The sequence below is a fragment of the Scatophagus argus genome, chromosome 21 (assembly GCF_020382885.2).
Source record: "Scatophagus argus isolate fScaArg1 chromosome 21, fScaArg1.pri, whole genome shotgun sequence".
Classification (NCBI taxonomy): Eukaryota; Metazoa; Chordata; class Actinopteri; family Scatophagidae; genus Scatophagus; species Scatophagus argus.
In genome coordinates, this window is record NC_058513.1 from 13,811,642 (window position 1) to 13,832,788 (window position 21,147).

Sequence of the window (21,147 nt, forward strand, 5' to 3'; positions counted from 1 at the left end):
GAACGACAGAGATACAGCCATGTATTTACAGGCAAATGAGCAGATGTGTTTGAGTTTTTATGTGTCTGTCAGCCTGGCAGCCAAATTAATTGGTTTGATCTGTTTGAAAAGAACATCCATCTAGATTAGATGTCTGCATTTGAAGGTCTTAAAACATATTACACAAGACAGAAATTGAGTTAAAAAAAAAAAAACAAAACACGCTAACACCTTTGTTGTGCCTGACACCTGAAAGATCTTGGAGACAGACAGCACTTGGGAAAAATACTGTCAGATGTGGAATAGAGAACAGTCTTCATCCAAAACCAAGAGATGAAATGAAGGATGAGGGCTGAGCTCAAAGATGAGGCTGTGCCACCACCCTTTGCTGCTAGTGGAGTGGAGGGGGGGGTGAGGCACAACAAAAAGTGTACGAGGGAGGGAGAAAAAAAAAAATCAAATGAATATGCTCAGAAGAAAGTAATCCCTTAATCTTGACAAAAGCTGAAATCCAGGGGCATGAAAAGCCTTTACGCTGGCAGGCAGGCAGTCTTTTATTAGGCCTTGGTGGTTTTGACACACACAGAAACACACAAACATGCACACACACATACACACACACGTTTCCACTTTAGAAGCTGAGAGTGACTGCCAAGATTTTTGGTGAGGAAAGAGAGGAAAATGTTTTTTCATTGCAGCACTTAGGAGGCAGCTGAGAATCTTAAGCTTTGGAGAAGACACAGAGTTAACTAGGTTAGGTTATTACCCTACACCCACTTCTCCTCACACTCTGTAAACTGCAAGGAGGGCACACGAGAGGCAAGACAAAGACAGGAAACAGTGAGTGCTGCGTGGGGAAGTATCGACAGAAAGGAGATGCTTCTTCGGCCTGTGCAGTTCCTCAGCTCCCCTGCAGGTGTCACCCCAGGAGGTGCCTTGGAGTGCAGTTATTGACTCAGACAACAGCACTTTCCCCTTGCAGTGCTCTCAGCCCCCTGCTGTGCAGCCTAGTCGATATATTTGCTGTAGCCGTGGGCTGCCGCTAATTGCATTTGACAGAGCAAAGGAATGAATTTGTGTCCAGCTTTGGTGGAGCTTAAGATAAAGAGCGGGGAATGTGCAGGCATGAAGGCTGCTGCCGTTTCCTCTCTTCTCCTTTTTGCCGCCCCCTTTCCCTTTCTAACTACCATAATGCTCTTTAGGACAGCCTAAAGGCTGACAGAGTAATAATACACCAGCAGCTCTGCTTGTCTACCTGCTAGATAGCATTGCATTAAGCCCAGGTCAGGTCACAGCTGTTCAATGGGATGTTCGGCCCCGTCTGAGTGACACGTCGGCATGTGCACATCGTACCATAACGTACCTGTTTGATGGTGAAGTCGTTGATGAGATGGTGGTTGTGTTCGTTCAGGTTGCAGTGCAGGGAGACGCAGTCGCTCTGGTAGAGCAGGTCCTGCAGGGTGTAGACACGCTGGACGCCCAGTGAGCGCTCCAGGCCGTCCTGCAGGTAGGGGTCGTAGAAGATGACGTTGAACCCGAAAACTTTGGCCCGCACCGCCACTGCCTGGCCTGAGCGACCTGAGGACAAACACAGAGTACATCATGTTTACATGCACGGTCAAACACAGGAGCAAACAGGTGTTTATATCACACTGCAGCAGCAACTAATCTCAGCATTTATTCCAAATTGAGACTAATCAAAGATTCAGTCCAGTGAAACACAGTTGTAGGACTGGTGAATATGGACTCTGCAGAGTCTGGCACCAAGTCGTGGACCTTTCTGAGAATGCACCATAATGAGTTCTAATAAGTAAAAGCAAGCAACTAAATGAGCAAAATATAAACAAGACACCATAATCCAGAATGTAACATGCTTTTTTGATAAAATCTTTATTAGTCAGTCATCTGTCCTTTCTATCAATAAGTCAGCCTCAGTTTGCACTAGATGATCGCTCTGCTCCAGCTTCCTGTTTTGACATAAATGATATCATATTAAGAAAGTAGAGGTCATTTTGGTGTCCAGAAGATATTTTAAGAAAAGGGACATGTCGACGTAAGAAAGAAAATGATTAATGAGTGATGGAGTCACGGTGGAGAAATAACTTGGCAGGAGGAGAACAATAAGAGGCGACTGGTTTTCTAGTTGAGACTGTGAGACATTGAATCAGAACGTGACTCTGTAGTATTTGAGCCTCTCCTCCCTGTCTCTCACAACCATTTGTTGTGTAGGCTGAGAGTCGACGTCTGGTCCTTGCTCAGCTGAGTGAGAGTGATGGAGAGTCGGATGTTGTTGCTAGTGGGAAGGATCGATAAGGTCCTTTACACTCTCAAGATTGTCTCTTTGTGATGGAGCATTATGTCCCGCTCTTAGGCTCCACAGTCGAGGACAGTCTCTCTCTCCCTCTCTCTCTCTTTTTCACTCTCTTTTATCTCTTTCAGTCTCAGCCAATAGCAGACGGCGGCATTAAGACTCAGTGACAACAGCCTTGTAATGCTTAAGCAATCGCTCACACTATTAGTTTTCACGATGCTAATGGATTATGGCTGCCCTGATTACAGTGAAAAAAAAAAGAATAAATCAATCATCCTGAATCCATCGATCGGGCCTGTGTACTTCTGATTCACTTAGTTTATTCCCAGTCGAATATCACACAGCGCACAAGCATGAACCTGTCTTGTCTACCCTTCAGTGTCCATTAAAAGGGAATATAGTGATCTAACCATTTTGATTTCTCAATCTCGGTGGCAGACTTTTGCTTCGCGTTGCTCATTTATCCACAATCGAAGGACATGCTCGACATAAAAACGAGAAGCCACAACACGAAGAGTTGTGAAATCATCTCAGCAAGCCCTGCGGCGGTGAGGCAGGTGTGGCAGTGATTGGTCAAGGCCAAGCATGTGGGAAAGAATGGTGCTTTTGTAAAGCAGCCCATTCAGTGATGATGCATTCAGCCGGCAGTCAAATGATTGCTGGTTGAGATCTCGTACTGCTGCTGTGGATTTCCCTGGAACAGATTACATTTTGTCGGTGAAGTTCTCAGCTCAGCACTTACTACAGCTTGGCAGTGGGGTTGAGATTGGCAATTTAACTTTAATTAAGATATTTACCATTACTGATGTATGTCACAATAAGGCAAATGCAAAAATCAGACCATCAAATTGACCTAAAAAAAAGAATTGGACAAACTGAGAGTTTTGCAGGGTCTCTAACTAAAACTGTATGCTGTTAAAGCTCTGGATGGATTGACTTTATCAGTATGAAGCTCAGCTTAAGTTCAATCACGAAGACACAATTCTCTCCTTCTCTCTGCTTCCTCTTAATCAGCTGACTAGGGGCATTTACTATTTCAGTTTAACCAACCAGATTTGGTCACAGTTTCAAACAGCCAATCACATTGTTGCTATCAAACTCTAAATCTGTTCCCTTCTCTGTTACTGTCAGCTGTCATCTCAGTGCGAGATCGTAGCTCGCTCTTAAAATATGAGGACATCATGATGGGGCCTAATCGCCAAAGAGTCATATTTCCATTTTAATTTTGCACATAGCAATAAAAATATTACCCATCCATTCAGAATGAAGTACTTCCTGATAATAGAATTAACTGATTTTGATCCTAAATTATCCTATAAATCTTCCTTTAAGCTGAAAAAATATGGTGTAAAAGGAGTTTTTTTTCCACCACAGATAAATGTGTCACCTTTTAAAAGTATTCCATCATCAATTACACAGAAATGTGCAGGAAAATAATTATTACTAAAGAGATAATCGTATCGTGCCATTAGAAACGAAGGAACTCTTAAGTAGCCCATCACTGACGTGAAGAGTTTAAAGGCCTGAGAGGCTGTCACCGCAGAGCCAGGGCTTCGCTTCATTCTGAGTGTTTGCAGCCTGCACAGTTGTGCAGCTGGCTGTGTCTGTATGTCCTACAAACAAACACCAGGAGGCCTTCACTCTCCCCAGCCTCCCTCTGACAATGGACATTGTTTTGGAGACGGCTTGAGCCAGAAAGACAGAGAGAGGAGGCTGGAGGTGGGAGGATCGGGTGAGAAAGAGAGCAGTGGTTGGAAGAAAGGAGATAGAGGGAGAGAGAGAGAGAGAGAGAGAGAGAGAGAGAGGGAGAGAGCGAGAGAGGGGAGGAGGATTTTTTCTGCCAGGACCTGCTGTTTGGGCACATTAAGTCTAGGATGCTGTCTGGGACCTGTAGGGGGGTGGAGGTTGTGTGTTTGTGTATATGGGGAGCGTATGTGGACACAGTGATAAGGTAGCACTCTGGAAAGGCTTGTAAGAAGGGCTTCTGTCTCCACCACTGATGCTTAGACCAAAATGGGCAGAATGATGCACAAACATATACAATCGGCATTAAAACAGCCATGGGGAGGAAAGCACAGAATCCAGTTTACTATAAGCGGCCTGATTACGGTAGGGCAAGGTGTCGAGCAACGACAGTGGCAGAGAAGAAGAGAAGGAAACAGAAGAAGAGAAAATAAGGGAGACATAATGGTGAGCGTTTGAGTGGAGGGATGAGAGAAGAGTGTGACAGAGAAAAGGAAGCCAGCCCTGAGGGAAGCGAAACAGACAACCTTGAGATAATCTGTGGGACGGGCAGAGGGAGAAAAATAACCTTATCAAGGCAGGAAAACAGAAGGCACACTGAGCAGCAAGAGGATATGAGAACACAGAAGGGAGGGCAAAGAAAGGGAGTGACAAAAAGTCAGCACAAATGAGAGGAAATGTAAAAAGGTGAGAGTTGGAGAGCTGCTGGGGAAGGAAGTAAAAACAAAGAGGAGCACGGAACAAAATAAATGAGACAAACCGAAGCCGATGAGGCCCAGGGTTTCGCCACGGATGCGGGCGGCGCCGGATGCCACCTCGCGGATCTGCTCCACGCTCTGGACCCGCGTGCCCTCCCGGAGAGCCTGGTACAGCCAGGTGTTTCGCCGGTAAAGGTTGAGGATGTGGCACAGGGTGGAGTCTGCCGTCTCCTCCACAGCTGCTGAGGGAATGTTACACACAGCGATGCCTAAAGAACCACACACACACACACGAACACACACAAAGACAACAGTTAATTAATGTACGGTAGCTCAAGACTGAAAAAAAAACCCCCAAAAAACAAAAAACTACCATATTTTTAATTATGGTACTTTTTCTATATAAGTTGCCCTGTTTTGTCCCGTTTAACTACAGTATGACCAGTTAAAGATATGGGTTGATGAATTAGTTGTTACTTGAATACATACAGAACTGATGTTATCAGTCAATTAACTAAGAGATTCATAAAGACGGTGACATTTGGTTTATCGGCAAATCTTTACAAAGCTGTATATTGTAAAACAATCTACAAAACAAACTGATGTTTAGTGTAATGAACTGAGTTCCACTTGAACTAAACCTAAAATGACCCTAATTAACTCATTCTTAATTACAGTTTGCTGGAAATCACTAGTTTAGACTACAGAACTTTGTATACAGTTTGATCATATCGTCAAACGATCCCACTAATAGTCAACAGAAGATATGCTGAATTATTGCAGGGCCCTATTATATCTCAAGTTATGTGGACAATAAAGCAAATTTTAGACACTTAATGTCAAGATCTCCTCCAGCTGAACAATTTTGTTGCCATCAGAGAATTTGAAATCCTGACCTTGCGGCATTACTTCACCTATCCTCCGACAACACAAATATTTCCATTATCGACACTTAAGCACTCCTGCCTCCTCTAATGTCCTCATCCCACTCTGTATCTCAGAGTAACAGCACAGACGTCTCTGGACAGCAAAAAATAGCCAGAGCCTGTTCAATCAATGGCCCCTTTTCTTCTCCCCAAGAGCAGCCGTCACATCAGCGCCGCCTTCGCCAGGCACGATAGCTTTTGACTCCTGCGTCGCAGAGAGGCAGAGCGCCCTCGGTGAGTGGGTGGCAGTTAGACACAGTATCTCGCGTTGGCAGGGAAATGGCAGCTTTGTCAACTGTAAGGGCTGTTCGAGCCACCAGCCTGCTGATATAAGCCTGGGTGGTGGCTGGGAGAGAGAAGACTGAACTCTCTCTTTCCCTTGCCGACTCTTTGAACATTCGGGCTCACAGCGGGATGTCCAGTATTCATCTGACTCTTTAATTTAGTCTCAAATCTGAATCTGAAAATCCATACAGAAAAAAAATGAGGAAATAATAAACATAAAGCAGGCAACCTTTTTGAACCTGCCAACTATTTTGATGATGAATTAGTCGTTTCAGGTTTTTTGAGCAAAAATTTCAAACATTTACTGGTTTCACCTTCTTAAATGAAAGGGATTTGCTGCTTAATCTTTGTCATTTAGGATAAAAAAAAATGAAGAGTTTTTGGCTTTTGGACTGTTGGTTGGACAAAAGAAGAAAACAGAAGTTGCCACTTTGGGTTCTGGAATATTGTGACAAGCATTTTTTACAGTTTTTTGACATCTTCTAGACCTCTAAATGAATGATTGTTAAAATAATCAACAGATTAATCGATGAATGAATGAATATCTAGGCAAAATCACAATGACTAGCTTGTTTTTTGGCCTGTAAAACTGTACTCCTCTTTAGCCAGTCACTGCAATTTTCAACACACTGCAGATCCACATCCACCTAAATCTGGTGGCAAATGGCTGTTTGTACTGCACGTGATTAATGGACAAACAAGCAACTGATCAGACACCGATTTGCACTACTGCCACCCATTAAAAAACCGACACAGCTTGGGATGAGGTAAACTTAAAAGCAAAGCAAATCTGCCAAGATCTTGCTCACATACGAAAAAACAAAAATCTCTGAAATATTGACACCATGGACACAATATGAATTCCTTATGTGACTCACAAACCGTTTCTGCCATCGCACCACATTGTGCATTACTGGTCATGACCTGATACTGGTTATGTTTTTGCAGGGACTGTTTCTCAGAGTTCATACCCAGCTCTCCAGCAGCCTTGATGTCAATGTTGTCGTAGCCGCTGCCGATGCGGATGATGATGCGTAACGCTTTGAACTTTTCCAGGTCCTCTCTGGTTAGGGTGATGGTGTGGTACATCATGGCTCCCACTGCCTCATTGAGCACCTGCAGGCATACAGATTTAATAAAAGTTAGCGTAATGGCTTCATAAAATGCAAGTTATTATTTTCTTGTTTTTAAATGACAGTATTTCATTTGTTAATCTGCCTTTCTTTTATTGATCATTATGTCCATTCACTGCCGCATGCGTGTTATTCCATTTGATTTCATAGGAACTCATGACGATCACAAGATCACATTCCTTCCTGAGGAACCGTGAAAACTACAGTCTGCCATGGCTTTGGACACTTAAGAAAACATTTATGATCTCTATCACATGGTCACCAGGAGCACGGACACTTTTACAGATCTGCACTGAAGTGGAACAAGTCATTTTATTGTGTCAGAGGGGCTGTGCTGTCTTGCATGGTCATCACTATTGCACTCAGAACCTTGAGAGTGTTTGTGGACAAAGGATGATAACATGCCGCAGGTCAAAGATATAAAGAATAGAATGCTTCTTGAGCAACATAACAGCTTTTACGACACACTTATGAACAAAAAAATGAAAAAGAATAAACAAAACCAGGTGAAAATTAACGCACCCAAGCACTACGGCTTTGCAGTTCTTTATTGTACAATGTATGTCTGTGGTATCTTCAGTGGTACCAAGAGATGGAATGTGATATATTGTCCTGACTGTAAAACCCAAACTTGCAATTATGGACTGTAGAAATGAATTCAACTTCAGTTTTGTGGATACAATGGCAAAGTGAGAAGAGCGAGAAAAAGAAAAAGCCAAACGTGTGATCTCAAAACTCCCAATAATGTCACAAACCCGAAATGAGAACAGCACGTAATTCTGTTTAAAACTGAACTCATATCCAGCTAATCTTTGCCTCATTCCTCTGAAATCAAGCAATCCAGAGGAGCCCTAACATGTCACAATTTAGGAATTATGTGCCACAATTTACAGAGCTTTTTAAATAACTACATGGCGGCGCTGCTGAAATCAAATCAGTTGATCATCACCTCATAACTTCCATTCACCTACTGCTAAAAAACACAAGGACAGAAGCCCTCTTGGTGCAGAAGATCACAAAATGCACCTCGGGAGGGCATCGCTATGAAAAGCTAATCCTCTGCCACTTGTTATGCACAAGGTGACCTGGCCTGTGATTCAGTCTGATGTGGATCTAAACCGTTCCCCCTCAGTATCAGCCACTGTCCCTGTCAGCACCTAAATAATAGCTCTACAGCCAAACTGCATTAGCTTTCCTGTGATTAGCAGATTAGCTCTGCATTTCCATACTGCTTTTATTAGAGCAGCTTCCCGGACAGGCCTTCCAGATATTAGTTCAAGGTTAAAACGAACACATAAATAAATAAATAAATGCTAACACACACAAACACACATACACTTCTCTCTCTGGGTTGAACCTGAAGGTCTACTTCTGAGAAAGTGTTAGCAATGAAACTTTGAAGGAGGATCTTGTGTGACTGAAGTTTATTTTTAATGGAAACTCTGACCTAATCTATATCCCCCTCTCCACTGTAACCAAAGCCTTATCGCTCTGCCATTCAACATTTATCATTGCTGATAATGTCTGGGATATTATGGCACATCAATGAGGCCTCCCCTTTTGGCTTCTGCAAACATGACAGACATAGGATATTGTTGAAGTTTCCCAACTGGTAGAGAAGATGTGCTGTTGTTGTTGCTCTTCAGCATTTAGCACTCCTTAAAACCATGATACCATAAATAATACAGAAAACAAAAATATTTTCACTTAACACTTAACACTTCACTTAACCCCCCCAATGTGCTCCCCGGGCGCTTGATGCTGCCCACTGCTCCTGTGTGTGTTTCACTGCATGTAATTTGCCGGGTGTTGCATGTGTGTGTTTAACTCAGGATGGGTCAAATGCAGAAGACAAATTCAGTGTGTGTATGTAAAAATATATATACTGTCAATAAAGCTGATTCTTCTTCTTCTTCTTCTATATTAGCTTTATGGCTGGGAGTTTCAAGGGACTGATACCACTCTCATGTCTGCTCTGTAAAGTAAATATGAGGCTACTGCTAGCAGAGGCTAACTAGCTTAGAATACACTGGACTAGAAACAGCTAGCCTGTCCATAGGCAACAGCTTCAAATCACTAAAACTGAAAACCGAATGAACACATTACATCTTGTTTAATTGATGCACACAAAAAACTGAAAGTGTAAAACAATATGGAAAGGCTTTAAGAGAAGGTTGTGTGTCAGTCTTTGTGCTAACCTAAGCTAACTGGTTGTTTAGGGCTGCTCCAAATTTACTGTTGGGCATTAGAGTGAAAACAGTTTCCTAAGCAGGCACTTTTGATGATCAAATAAATTAAAGAAGCTACAAATTAAAAGTTCTAAAAAACTGAAAAAAAACCTAAATCTTACTTTAAAAAGGTGAGGAATTTTTGATATCTTCTGTTTTCTATACTTGTAAACTGAGAATCTTTGAGTTTTGGCTTGTTCAGACAATACAAGCAATTCAAAGATTTCCAGGACATATTATAGACATAATACAAATAGATCATTTTCTTATGTAAACAGTCATTGTTGTAGATCTAATCTTAATACCACAATTGGATGAAACGTCATGTAGTGTACTGGATGATAGGCAAACTTTGACTCTGTGCCACATGGGCTATCATCCAACTTCTAAAAGCCACATGTGACTACGAGAAAGACGAGGGATCATCGACCTTGGATGATGACGATAGAGCGCAGGTGCTGTGTGTAGCATTTGGTCTCACTGAAGTGGTATTGTAACTCGATCTCGATCAGTATTCGCCCCTGTGTTTCATCCCGCCCTTCTATCACTCAAGAAATAAGGGATTACAGGATGGAAGACCTGACATAGCCTTGGGCCACTTTCATATTCCTCCCTTGACAAGCCTTTCCTATGAGTTTCTGTATTTTCTCGCATGGAAGGAGGAGTGTGTAGCAGCTGGCGCTTGGCCTGACAACATCACACTGAAACTGAGTTATCAGCGCTGCATCTCTGCATCCATACTGCAGAAAGAAGAGATTGGACATTTTCAATCTACGCCACCCCTCTGGGTATCTAGACTGCAAGTTATTACTGTGAACTGCTGAATATGCTGGCGAGGTGAACATTACAATCATGTTTCTCCTGATAAGGCAGTGTTAAAACAAACAAAAGCTACCCCTCCACCCCCTTCTCCTCACCGCCCAAGGTCTTTGATTGAATTGATCTCTATGCAAATGCTTAGTTTTTAATATGTCCCATTTTCATAAAAACAGCGAGAGGAAAAATGTAGCGCCTCTCACTCCGTCTGCAGATGGAGAGATAGCACTTCGATGATACCCATCTCCATGGCTATATATTGTTTTGCAGCCACAGCGCTGCATAAAAGCAATAAAGAGCCTTTACAAGCCAATGTAATTACACTGCATCTCTGCTATACAAGACTCTCTATTAGAACAATAGCACTGATATAGGCACTGTACTCTGTGCCACAAAGTGACATTAAATCATAATGAAACCACTATATTTTAACTGGCAAGCGCATATGGAGCCAATATAACACGCTTCACATATCAGCGCTGTGATATGAAAAGAAGGAGGCAGGCATGAGTGAGTGACAGGCTCCATCCCTTCATCAACTTTCTGCTGCGTGTGTGTGTGTTCACCTTCTCATGTATCTCCTGTGTGGACTGAGCATCACAGAAGGCAACAGTAGCCAAGTCTTTCAGGATGGGCATCTCCACTGTGCAGTCGCGCCCGTCCAGCAATGCCACCAGGGGGCGCGGATGCATTGGCCCGTTCATGATTTGGGGCCGAATACCTGGAGACAGAGCAAAGGAAGCAAAGGAAGATTATTTTACATGTAAGAAAATATTTTTCATGACCGTCTCAGCGCTAAGGTTCCAACCCATACTGCACATAGCGGTTTGATGTCTCAGAGCTTTTATGGCTGGAAAAAAAAAAAAAGTCGGATGAAATTTTGTTACCCCTAGCTGTATTTAACCATGCAGTTTTCATGCAGATTTTGAGATTTCTGCCTCTGAGATGTAATTTGTGGTAGTAAAAGCACTGAAAAGGAAAACCAAATGAACAGTCTCTATGAAAACTGTAGTTTCAGAAAAAAACATTGCTGTTTGTATATTTTTTTCTATTTTTTTTTTCCCCTTGTTTCAGGGATGATTTCAGTCCTGACAGATAACCACGATAAGTCTTAAAATTTACTATACAGGGGAAAAAAAAAAAAATCACCCTTGAAATAAACAACCACAAAAACACAAATGGACAAACACAAACAAGTTTTTCTAGAAGAAACACCCACTGTGCAAATTATTCAACTAAACACAGCGACACTCTCCTGCCAGCTGGAGCCTGTTGATCACTGTTTCCTTGAAAAATAAAAGGCTCAGATCATAATAACCTGTGTGTGTGTGCGTGTGTGTGTGTGTACATGTGCTGATTAGGATATAGCAGCAAGCAGGGCTTCTCTGAACTACCAAGCACTGCTCAATAAATCAATGACTACTGAAGACTGGGTTAGACCACAGCCTCACTTACAGGAATCCTTTCGATCCCAAGGCTCCCAAACACTTAAAAACACAGAAACATGAATGGAAATGGATAAGAATAAAATACATACTGTGTGGAGGTACACACACACACACACTGTCATTACAAAGAGGAATATATTCCCCAAAGTGTACGTATGACAATGTGCACACGAATGTGCACCCACTGTGGCTGTTCTCATTTCTCAGTTCAAGGGAGAGGATCCTACATTTGCCTCGGTGTGAGTGTAACCAGCAGCTGTGGAACAGCAGAAGAGAAAAAAAAAGAGAAAAACTGCCAGCTACACCTTCCGAAATGAGTTTCACTGCTGCCCTGCCTCAATATAGCCATGTATCATTGAAATCGAGTGTTAGAGAAAACGCTTCAAGCCTGAAACAAACCCACAGCCAACTCACAACTGCACTTCAGCGCACTTGACAAAGTGTGTGTCGCAATTCTGGCTTCGTCTGCGCTCGACTCGCCCTCCTCCCTCCCCTCGCCACTTTTCTCACTTGAAGTGAAGAGAGCTGAGAGGAGCTGAGCTCCCCAGCGGGCCGACCTTCTCACACATCCCACTGAAGAAGACGTGTCGCGCTGCGAAGACAGACAATTACGAGCCCTGCTTCATACAATGTTAACAAGTGAGGAGCATCAATATTCATGCTGCACGCTCCTCAGAAGCCGGCCAGGAGGGTGTACCAGCGCCCTAACACTACACAGGTCATGATCTTCAGTCCTGGTCAGCAGCTATGGATCTGCCCAAACTGACAAAACAACACACACACACACAAAAAAATCCCTCCAAGGGTGACTTAAAACAGAAAATCCCCTGTGGTTCTTTATGTGACACGTCATATTCTTATCTAATGTTTTGCTGCGAAGATCTGCATCTGCACACTTAAGTGTGACCTCACTCTGTGCATGGGTGAGTGTATGTGCAAGTGCGTGCTCTTAAAAGCTATCCTTAAGCTTACAATGATGTCCATGTCCCGGGCTGAGATAAGGGACAGGGTGGAGGAAGGGAAAGGAGAGTGAAGGTGGAGGAGGGCTCATTAGAGACACGCTCTGTGGGATTACTGCAGCGGAGGAGGCTGATTAGGGCAGATAAAGGTGAGATTAGGAGATTTATGATTGTGAAAGTTGCGTGTGGCCTGGGATGCGAGGCACAGTGGAAAAACAAACAACAGACAGAACAGCAGAGCGAAATTAAAATGTGAAATGAGCATGCATAAAAAGAGACTAAACACTGCCTGTTAGCTTAAAGAGCTCCCAGGAGACATATCAGAGAAGAAGAGGAGAATGAGAAGACAGCACATAAATGACACGAGAGAGAGAGAAAGCCTGGCTGACAGAGAGCAAGCAGTCCAGCACGGCTGCCTCTCAGGGCAGGGGGGAGGATGGGTGTGTAGGTGTCATCTCCCCATGCCATCCTCCTATTGTCATGGTGATCACTTAACAGGCGCCGGCCGCCAGCTTTAATGCACTTTATTTTTGGAGCCGTTGGCATCTGCACTGAGAGTTGAGGTCGGAAGCACAAACGCCCATCGCCTCCTCCCCCCCACCCCCCCCTCCTCGCTCTCTGGGTGCAAAGGGCGGAGGACATGTTTTCTCTCCTGACAGACAGACAGCCACCTCCCCCCTCCTCCTCACCCACAGCCCACCACCAACCACAATCACGGCTTCCATGCCTACTTATCACAGTCCCTGTTCAAGACAGGTGACATGACGGCAGAAAAGGTGAGCCGTGGCAACTTGGCTGTCTGTGCCACATCTGCAACTGACAGCGCGTTGAATATTAATGGGGGCAGCTGGGTGGTGGAGTCCATTACAACAAACTGGTGTGAGAGAGTGTGTTCGTACATTTAGCGCCCGACCACATCTGAGACGCATGCTTGCACATGCTGAAATTCTTATCTGACTAATCGATCGGCAGAAAATTAAACAACAACAATTCTGATAATATATTAATTCTTAGTCATCAGTCTATGACTACTATACTCCTAAACAGAGCATCTTTGGGCTATTAACTGAACTAAAAATCATCACTTAGAGTTCAGTATTCGCTTTACTTGCTCTTTCATCATCCTCACCTGCTCCTAAGAAAAGACATCTGACTCTTTAGGTGTGAGATGATCTAATTTCACCGGCTAGATTTCAGCTAGGACTATCTGAGCAGGTGATGTACAGTGGCTTTATCGGAGCTTCTTTGCTCTCACTAAATCCTAGCTGTGCAATAAAGTCAAGACAATAAACTAAACCAAGCTAAAAAGCTCAGAAGGCAGGCCTTCAGAGTTGATCGGGTGCAGCACTACAAGCGACCTCTTTCATAACTCACTCATTTGAAGGTAATATAAAAAATATTGATCATGGAAAAGCAGGCTTACATCATGCAATGGGATCGCTGACTCACAGAAAAGACCCAGAACACCTGAAACCTTCTCCCTGCTCCATTTAAGCCACTGTGTACTGGTTAATACAGATTATAGTCAGCAGTGGGCGTACAGGTGAGAGAAGCTGTGTCAGGCAGTAAGGGAGAGGAGCGGTTGGCAGGCAGCATCAAACCCCTCAGGCGGACGTTCGACAGGCTGAACTCCATGAATCATCCACCGGGTTTCTTTCTGTCCCTCTGACCTTTCAGTCTCTTACTCTTTCCATCTCCCTCTCATCGACTCTTCTCGCTGTTACATTTCACCACTTCGTCTGCAGTGTTGCGTTTTCCTAGATCTCTCCCTGCATGATAGCATCTTCTGACAGCTCCAGCCTTTCTGCTGATGTCTAGCTCTGTCTCCGTTGGCTCAACATGTATCTGCTTCTCCTTCCTCCATCTTCGTTTTAAATTTCTTCCCCAATTTTGCTATCATTCCTCCGCTGTCTTTTGGTAATCACCGCCCCTCCCTTCTCTGTCAGCCTTTCACCTCAGCCATCTCTCCCTCTCCTCCTTTTATATCACTTCCTTTCCTTCCTGCTTGCACTGTCTGTCTGGGAGGCAGGAGTGTGTATTTGCGTGCTTGTGTCCTCCTGCGTGACAGATTGATTCTCACTCTGCTGATTTTGATGGAGGGGAGATGATGTTTTTGGGCAGGGGAAGGAGGGAGGTGACAGGCAACACTCCCACTGTGGTAAACTGACAGCATGTACATCAAACCAGTCTGAACCAGAACCACTGGGTCTGTCAGCTGCACAGTAACACCAACACCCTGATTGTGATGCATTCATGACACCCTTCTCGTCACCTTTTCTCTCTGTGGTGATGCTTGACAGCATGCCTGTGGATTCTGCATCTAGAATAGTCTGTAATTGTGTATATAATTGCTTAGACTATCATGTGTTTAAATATGCTAAATGCAGGATTTAAGATGAGAATTGAAGTGCATTGAAGGTGATATTCTTTAAGCTTTTCACTTATTTCACCCACAAAAACAAGTCAAAACAATACATCTAATTTTGCTGAAAATTTGCTGAAATTTTGTGATATAGACTTTTGGGTTGCATGTAATTATTGTATACAAATACAGCAACAATGATAACGTATGTATATGACAACCTGATGAAGGTCCTATCTATATGCTGAAACTTAAAATTTGAGGAAATAGTTAAATATATTAGTTCATAAGACTTTCATTTGTCATCCAGATTCATCCCAGTTTTAATTTGGAAGGGAAGGTGTTCTGGTCTGCAAATCAGGGGTGAATTTAGTGAAAGGTCTGAAGAAACATCCCTCCTGACCAAGGTTATCATCTTTCAAAAACAGTGGAGCAAACAGTTTTTTGACCAGCAGACCCCCAACTCAGTGCTTATGGGCATCTGCCTTTCCTATTAACAATTAAAAAGATTTACTCTCCCTTTGAATTTAATTGAATTTAATCTATGCATGGACACAAACTCACTGAGGTCTTCCCACACCAATAAAAATCAAGACAACATCCTGTCTTGTATTGCATGGAAACAAACTTTCACCTCCACCGAGACAAACAAGCTTTCAGCTCTCTTGTTTTAACAGCTCATTCAGAGGCAGCATGCAGGAATAACTCAGGGGGTTCAGCGGGTCGTCCCTGTTCTCCGCAGGCTCCCGTGCTGCCGCCTGGAACACAGAAGACGCTGGCCGTCTTCTGACAAACATATTCAAGAGATTTAAACTGAGTCACGAATCGAGCAGAGAGTGGAGGAGGACCTATACGCACATGCAGTTCATTAAATGTCAGCTAATGTGCACATGTAGGGCAGGTGGCTGTAGAGTGCTGGTTGGGGTGGTGGGGTGGTGGGGGGAATTCACGTCAGAACCGCAGGAGGCAGAGTGCTCTTAATTTCACTCCTCCATTAATTAATCCTCCTCATTTCCTTTCCTCTGTGTTCTCGCTTCCTCTGCTTGTTGCTAAACTGTTGCCATGCTGCAAACAGTGTGTGTGTATGTGTGTGTGTGTGTGTGTGGATTTGGGAGGGTCGGCTGGCTCTGTGCACTAACGTAGGGCCGCTACTCGTGATATTCTTCATTAGTGATGAACCTAAACATCTTTTCCCTAATAATTAGCTGCATGGATTAAATAATGTCAAACCTTTAACAAATGCCTGTCACAAGAAACTGAGTTCAAAGTGTTTATTTAATCTGACTGATAATCCAAAAGCATTCAGCATACAGTGACATGAAATCAATTATTTTTTACTGATTGACTAATCCTAAATCAGCCAAAAGACAAAAAGCCATAAGAAAAAACTCCACTGCACAATAATGTAAGTATGACCTTCAGTCATACTCACATTATAGTGACAGCCATGTCTCATGGGATAAAAGTACCACGTAAAATTTGTAAAGGAATCCTCTCTACTCTGCATAAAGCTCATAAAGCTTTGTGTTTCAAAAATGAGCCTTTTGTTGAATTTTTCTTTTTAAATTCAACATCCATTACTGCTACTGCGTTACTAAAGTCACTGTAAAAAAAAATAATAATAAAAAATAAATAAAAAAGCGGTGAGCTCAGTTAGCCATCTAAAAACAGAACATTTTTCTCAATTAGAACACACAACAGTCGTCAAAAATGAGAACGGGGTCAGAGTGAAAATTATTTTGGAAATCTAGGTCTCCACTGAAAAGGCGAAGGCTTAAAACCACTTGACGGAGATTACTAGCATTCATGAGATCAGACTTCTTTTTTTTTGGTGCTCTGTCTCTTTCAGTCATCAGTATTTTAATTCTAATCATGGACAAATACTTGTGGAACCTGAACTCGGCCCGGGCTGGAGGCTGCAGTTCCTGAGCCAGCAACACTTAGTCAGAGTCTGGCAGCAGGACGCAGCAGAGCGGAGAACCAGGAGATGAGGCCAGAGTTTCCATTATGTGGGGATGGGAGCTGGGAATTTCTTCCTACCACTGGCCTCTGCTGCTGGTGTTATGTTGCCTCCGTGAGGGGAAGAGGAACCAGGGGCGAACTGGGAAACACAGTGGTGTTGCTGCGTTGTGGTTAGAAAGGGAAGAAAGTACAAACAGGAAAAAAAACCCAACAGAAGTCACTTTGGTGGCAATGGGAGACCAAACAAGCCCTCCACCATACTATCGTCATCTGCTGCCACCGGTTACCTAGCAACCCCCAAGCTGCTGTTTGCAGGTGGCTCCTTCTGGACAACAAGGGTGGGTGGGGGCTGCTGCTGCTGCTGACCGCCAACAGTTACAGCTGTAGTATGAATATGTGATCTCTGTGCATTGTTTATAAGGTTTGGTTCTAGTAGCTAGTCCCAGGTTGGCAAAATAGCTCAATACACTGACCAATGATTTTTTAATTTCTCTTTATTAGCAAAGAAAAATCTACAAAACCTTCAGGTTACAGGCTTCTCTTGATAAATTGTCGGTGAATGCAGATTTTTGCTGCCTGAAATTGCAAATGTCGCTGGCAGCCGATTTTATCAGCTGTAGCTAATTAATGATAATTTGTCCAAGTAACTCGCCCAAAGGCCAAACTAAAACTTGGCCGTTGTACGGCTGATGTGCTCTTTGCAACTTATGCAGACATAATTTGTAGAGCAGCAAGGTGCGAGCTTTCTCTAGAGAAACAATCTCACTGTCGGCAGGTTTCGGTATTTGGAGTGTGCAGCTAAGTGTTCATGTGGAGGCACAAGTTGAAAAGGCAAAGTGAGATCTGCATGAGAACACGGACACAACAGGAATGCACTTGCATGGATGTGGCAACAAATGAATAGGAACACACACACACACAACCTTGGCAGACTGCCAGTAACTTGACTGTGGAGTAACGGAGAAGCTTGGCATAATGCACAGATGTTCCATTGGGTCAAACAACACTTTGTTTTCCTTGCTGGAGTTTCCTCCCTTTTGATATGGCATTCTGCCAGAGTGTGTACTTCTGGTTTACTGAGGCTCAATTACTCATTTACTACTTTCCTCCCTCTTACACACACTCACACACACACACAAAACCTGCCATAAACACACACAAACCCTTCATCTGCCTGTGACAGCGCGAGGTCACTGCATGAGTTGTAGTGGTTGAAGAGGAGGTGATGCGGGTGAAGGGTGGGGGGGGGTATAAGCACCCTTTGTTGGCAGCCTTCTCCTTGCCCTTCCCTCCCCTTCATTTCCCCAAAAGTAGCACACAAAGGCTACTTGTCCCGCTCTGCCAGTGCCCCACCCCTGTCACCACCCGGCTGCCCGCCACACCAATCCATCCCCTGCCAAGAAAATGAGCGCACGCCTGTTTTAAATGGTACCCTCTGTGTGCATGGGCGGGCCGGGCTCACACTCCACTGCGGGACAAAAGCGGGTGTCAACAGCATCCACGGCACAACCACGCTGGACCCCCCCCCCCCCCCCCCCTCTTTTCCCGCTCTTTTATTCTTCGGCGTTGCCCCGAGCTACAGAGAGCGCTTAGACCCAAGACCGCAGAGGAAGCAAAAACACGGAGCCAAGTGCAGCAGCGCAGGACGGGTGGACCTCAAAACGAAAACGCTGTAGGATTACTCTCCCACCTTACTGACTACACAACACATCCACACACACACACACACACACACACACACACTCCACTTCTTCTCCCTGCTTCTTCTTCTTCTTCCTCTTATCCACCCCCCACCAACCCCCACCACCGCTCCCCGTCCACCTACCTCCCTCCCACCTCCCACCTCCCACATGCCAGACTTTATTAGACATCCAGAAAAGAAAACAGGAAACATGCTGCTTGCCTGGAAAATGTTGTCTCCACATTCTTCGGCTTAAAAACTACGCATCGCAGCAGAAACAGAAGATGATTGAGGCGAGGGGAAGAGCGGAAAAAAGCAAAAAAATACAAAAAAAACGGGAAGCGGAAAACCCTTTGCAATAATCCAAGGAGAGCACCCTCCCGCCCCCCCCCACCCTCGCTCTTCTCCTCCTCCTCCTCCTCCTTTACTCCTCTAACCCCCCTCCCCCCTCCCCTGGAGTTGCTCCTCTTGGTCCGGCCCTGTTGGTGAGGGGAAGGGGCTTTTTGCGGCGCGAGCTCTCACTAAGCCCCCGGCTGCATCATCTTCAGTCCATGCCTTTGAGGGCTGGGAGAAAAGCACCATAGACCCACGTCGTCCTTATGTGTGCACACACACACACACACACACGCACACACAGAGTGACGTGCAGGCTGGTGATCGGATGGTAGCGGGATGCAGAAGGCAAGGAGGGGAGGACGGACGCTTTTGTCCCTTTTTTTTTTTTTTTAAATCTCCCAGGAAGAAAAGGCTTGTGGTCGAGGAGCACGATGGCTGGAAACTCTCTCTGCCGCTTCCTCTGCTGTCAGCTGCGCAACATCTATTCACCGTGCGGCTCACTCTCTATCGCTCTGCCTGTGTCTCTCTCTTTTAACTCTTTTCTCCTGCCTTTGTCTTAGCTGATAATACACCAGGAGGGGCAGAAAAAAAGATCTTGCAGCAGAAAAAAAAAAATCTGTCTAAATCAAAAGTGCCAGCTCGAACATGCAGAGCTGAGCTCTCTGGGCTCGCACAATTTACTCCCTGGCTGCTTTCACTTCATAGGATCTGCACACATAACACACTCGAGCACAATCCCTCCTCCCTTTTCCCTCCTCCTCCTCCTCCTCCTCCTTCTTCGCCCCTTTTTTTATGTTTTATTTCTGATCTGGACTCCACAGTGTTTTAAGAGGGCCACCCCCCTCCACCCAAACCCCACTCACTCAGACACACTCTTTTGCTTTCGTTTGCTCCCAGCCTCACCTCCCTCACCCTTCCGATTATTTGGTTTCCTCCTCTGCTTTTCCACTTCCATGCAAACCTCAACAGCCCCCCACCCCACCCCCCAAAAAACACCGCACACACACATACACACACACACACACAGGAAAAACACACAAAACACAACCTCACCCTACCCTGGCATTTTGCGGGTTACCGGGAAGGGACTGGAATAGTGACATACACACTCTCACTACCCTCACACACACACACACATGTGCACACGCACACACACACACATTTAAAACCAAAAGAACAATGCAACATTCAAGCCATTCCAGCAATAACATTACAGCTGTAGAGTTGGCTGTTTCTCGCACCATCAGGGAAGTCATCAGAGCCGAGTGTGTTAAGTTCACAGTTTGGTCCCTGGAGGGAAGAGGAGGGAGGGGAGCGAACTGACAGATCGCTCTGCTGAATGACTGTGAGGACGAGCGGCTGAAAACACCCTGTTTAGAATAACAATGTAACCAGAGCCTCCCTGCAATTCTGCAGCACGACCAGAGTACGACGACGCACATGCACACAAACACACACACAAACACACACCTCACCGGCTGCATGACAGGCGAGACCAATAGACAAAGAGCCCGGCACGGTCACACGCCAGAACCGATTATCACCGACAGTAAAGTGGAAAGGTGGAACGGCCTGAGCGGCTTTGGCTCATGGGGGGCGGGTGGATATGTCCATCTCCGTGTGAGCCCCTTTTCTTTTTTGGTGCAAAATAATTGTGTAAGCACATTTTCACATGTGTGTGTTTAGGTGACTATCAGGGCCGCTGTTTCTCAGCAGCGAGAGCTCAGCGAGCAGAGACACGGCATGTCAGGCGAGCCGCCGTCTGCAGCAGCGACACATCTGAGGGAGTGTGACCATCAAAGGCAGCAGCCCCCACTTCCTGCCAGCCGTCCAGACACACACACACATACACACAAATACATACAGACTGTTGATGGAGTGTGGATACGCCTGCCCCTCTGATGTTTCTCTTTTCAATAACATTAGAGGATGTGCAGAATCGGGGGGGGGGGGGGGGGCCCTGACTGACAGCAAGATGTTCATATGAACATGGCAGATCGCAGCTTCTCAAAGACAGAGCCTTCCTACAAGGTTGGGAATAAAGAAGGAGACGGATGGGTGTATCAAAGAACGCTGGAAATTTTGTGAATGCCAAGTGATGACTGCCAGCTGCACAAGTCAAAAGCTCAAACGATATTGAGCCCCAACGCAAGCAGATAAAGATCATATCTGACCACTGCTGCCCAGTTCAAAAGGTACCGCTGAGGTTCAGTCCCTCCAGGATATCTGAGAGTTCTTTTTGATTACCTGGCCAGTTTTTTAATAAAACCAATAAACCAT

General features: G+C 44.7%; 1 protein-coding gene across 6 annotated transcripts in view; it reads right to left on the minus strand.

Annotated features, from left to right (window-relative positions):
* The window catches only part of LOC124052214 (C-terminal-binding protein 2), an 86,120-nt gene that overhangs the window by 6,264 nt on the left and 58,709 nt on the right, over nt 1-21,147 (minus strand). For 5 of the 6 annotated variants that reach the window (XR_006841967.1, XM_046376185.1, XM_046376188.1 and 2 more), the window contains 4 exons: nt 10,686-10,840; nt 6,914-7,058; nt 4,794-5,000; nt 1,343-1,557 (listed from right to left, as the gene is read on the minus strand). Coding sequence is in view for 5 of the 6 variants with exons in the window: in XM_046376185.1 (XP_046232141.1) it covers nt 1,343-1,557; nt 4,794-5,000; nt 6,914-7,058; nt 10,686-10,840 (722 nt within the window). In the remaining variant the exon portion in view is untranslated. Of the gene's footprint in view, nt 1-1,342; nt 1,558-4,793; nt 5,001-6,913; nt 7,059-10,685; nt 10,841-18,753; nt 18,901-21,147 lie in introns of those variants that run through there. The other variant, XM_046376189.1, reaches the window with a different exon arrangement.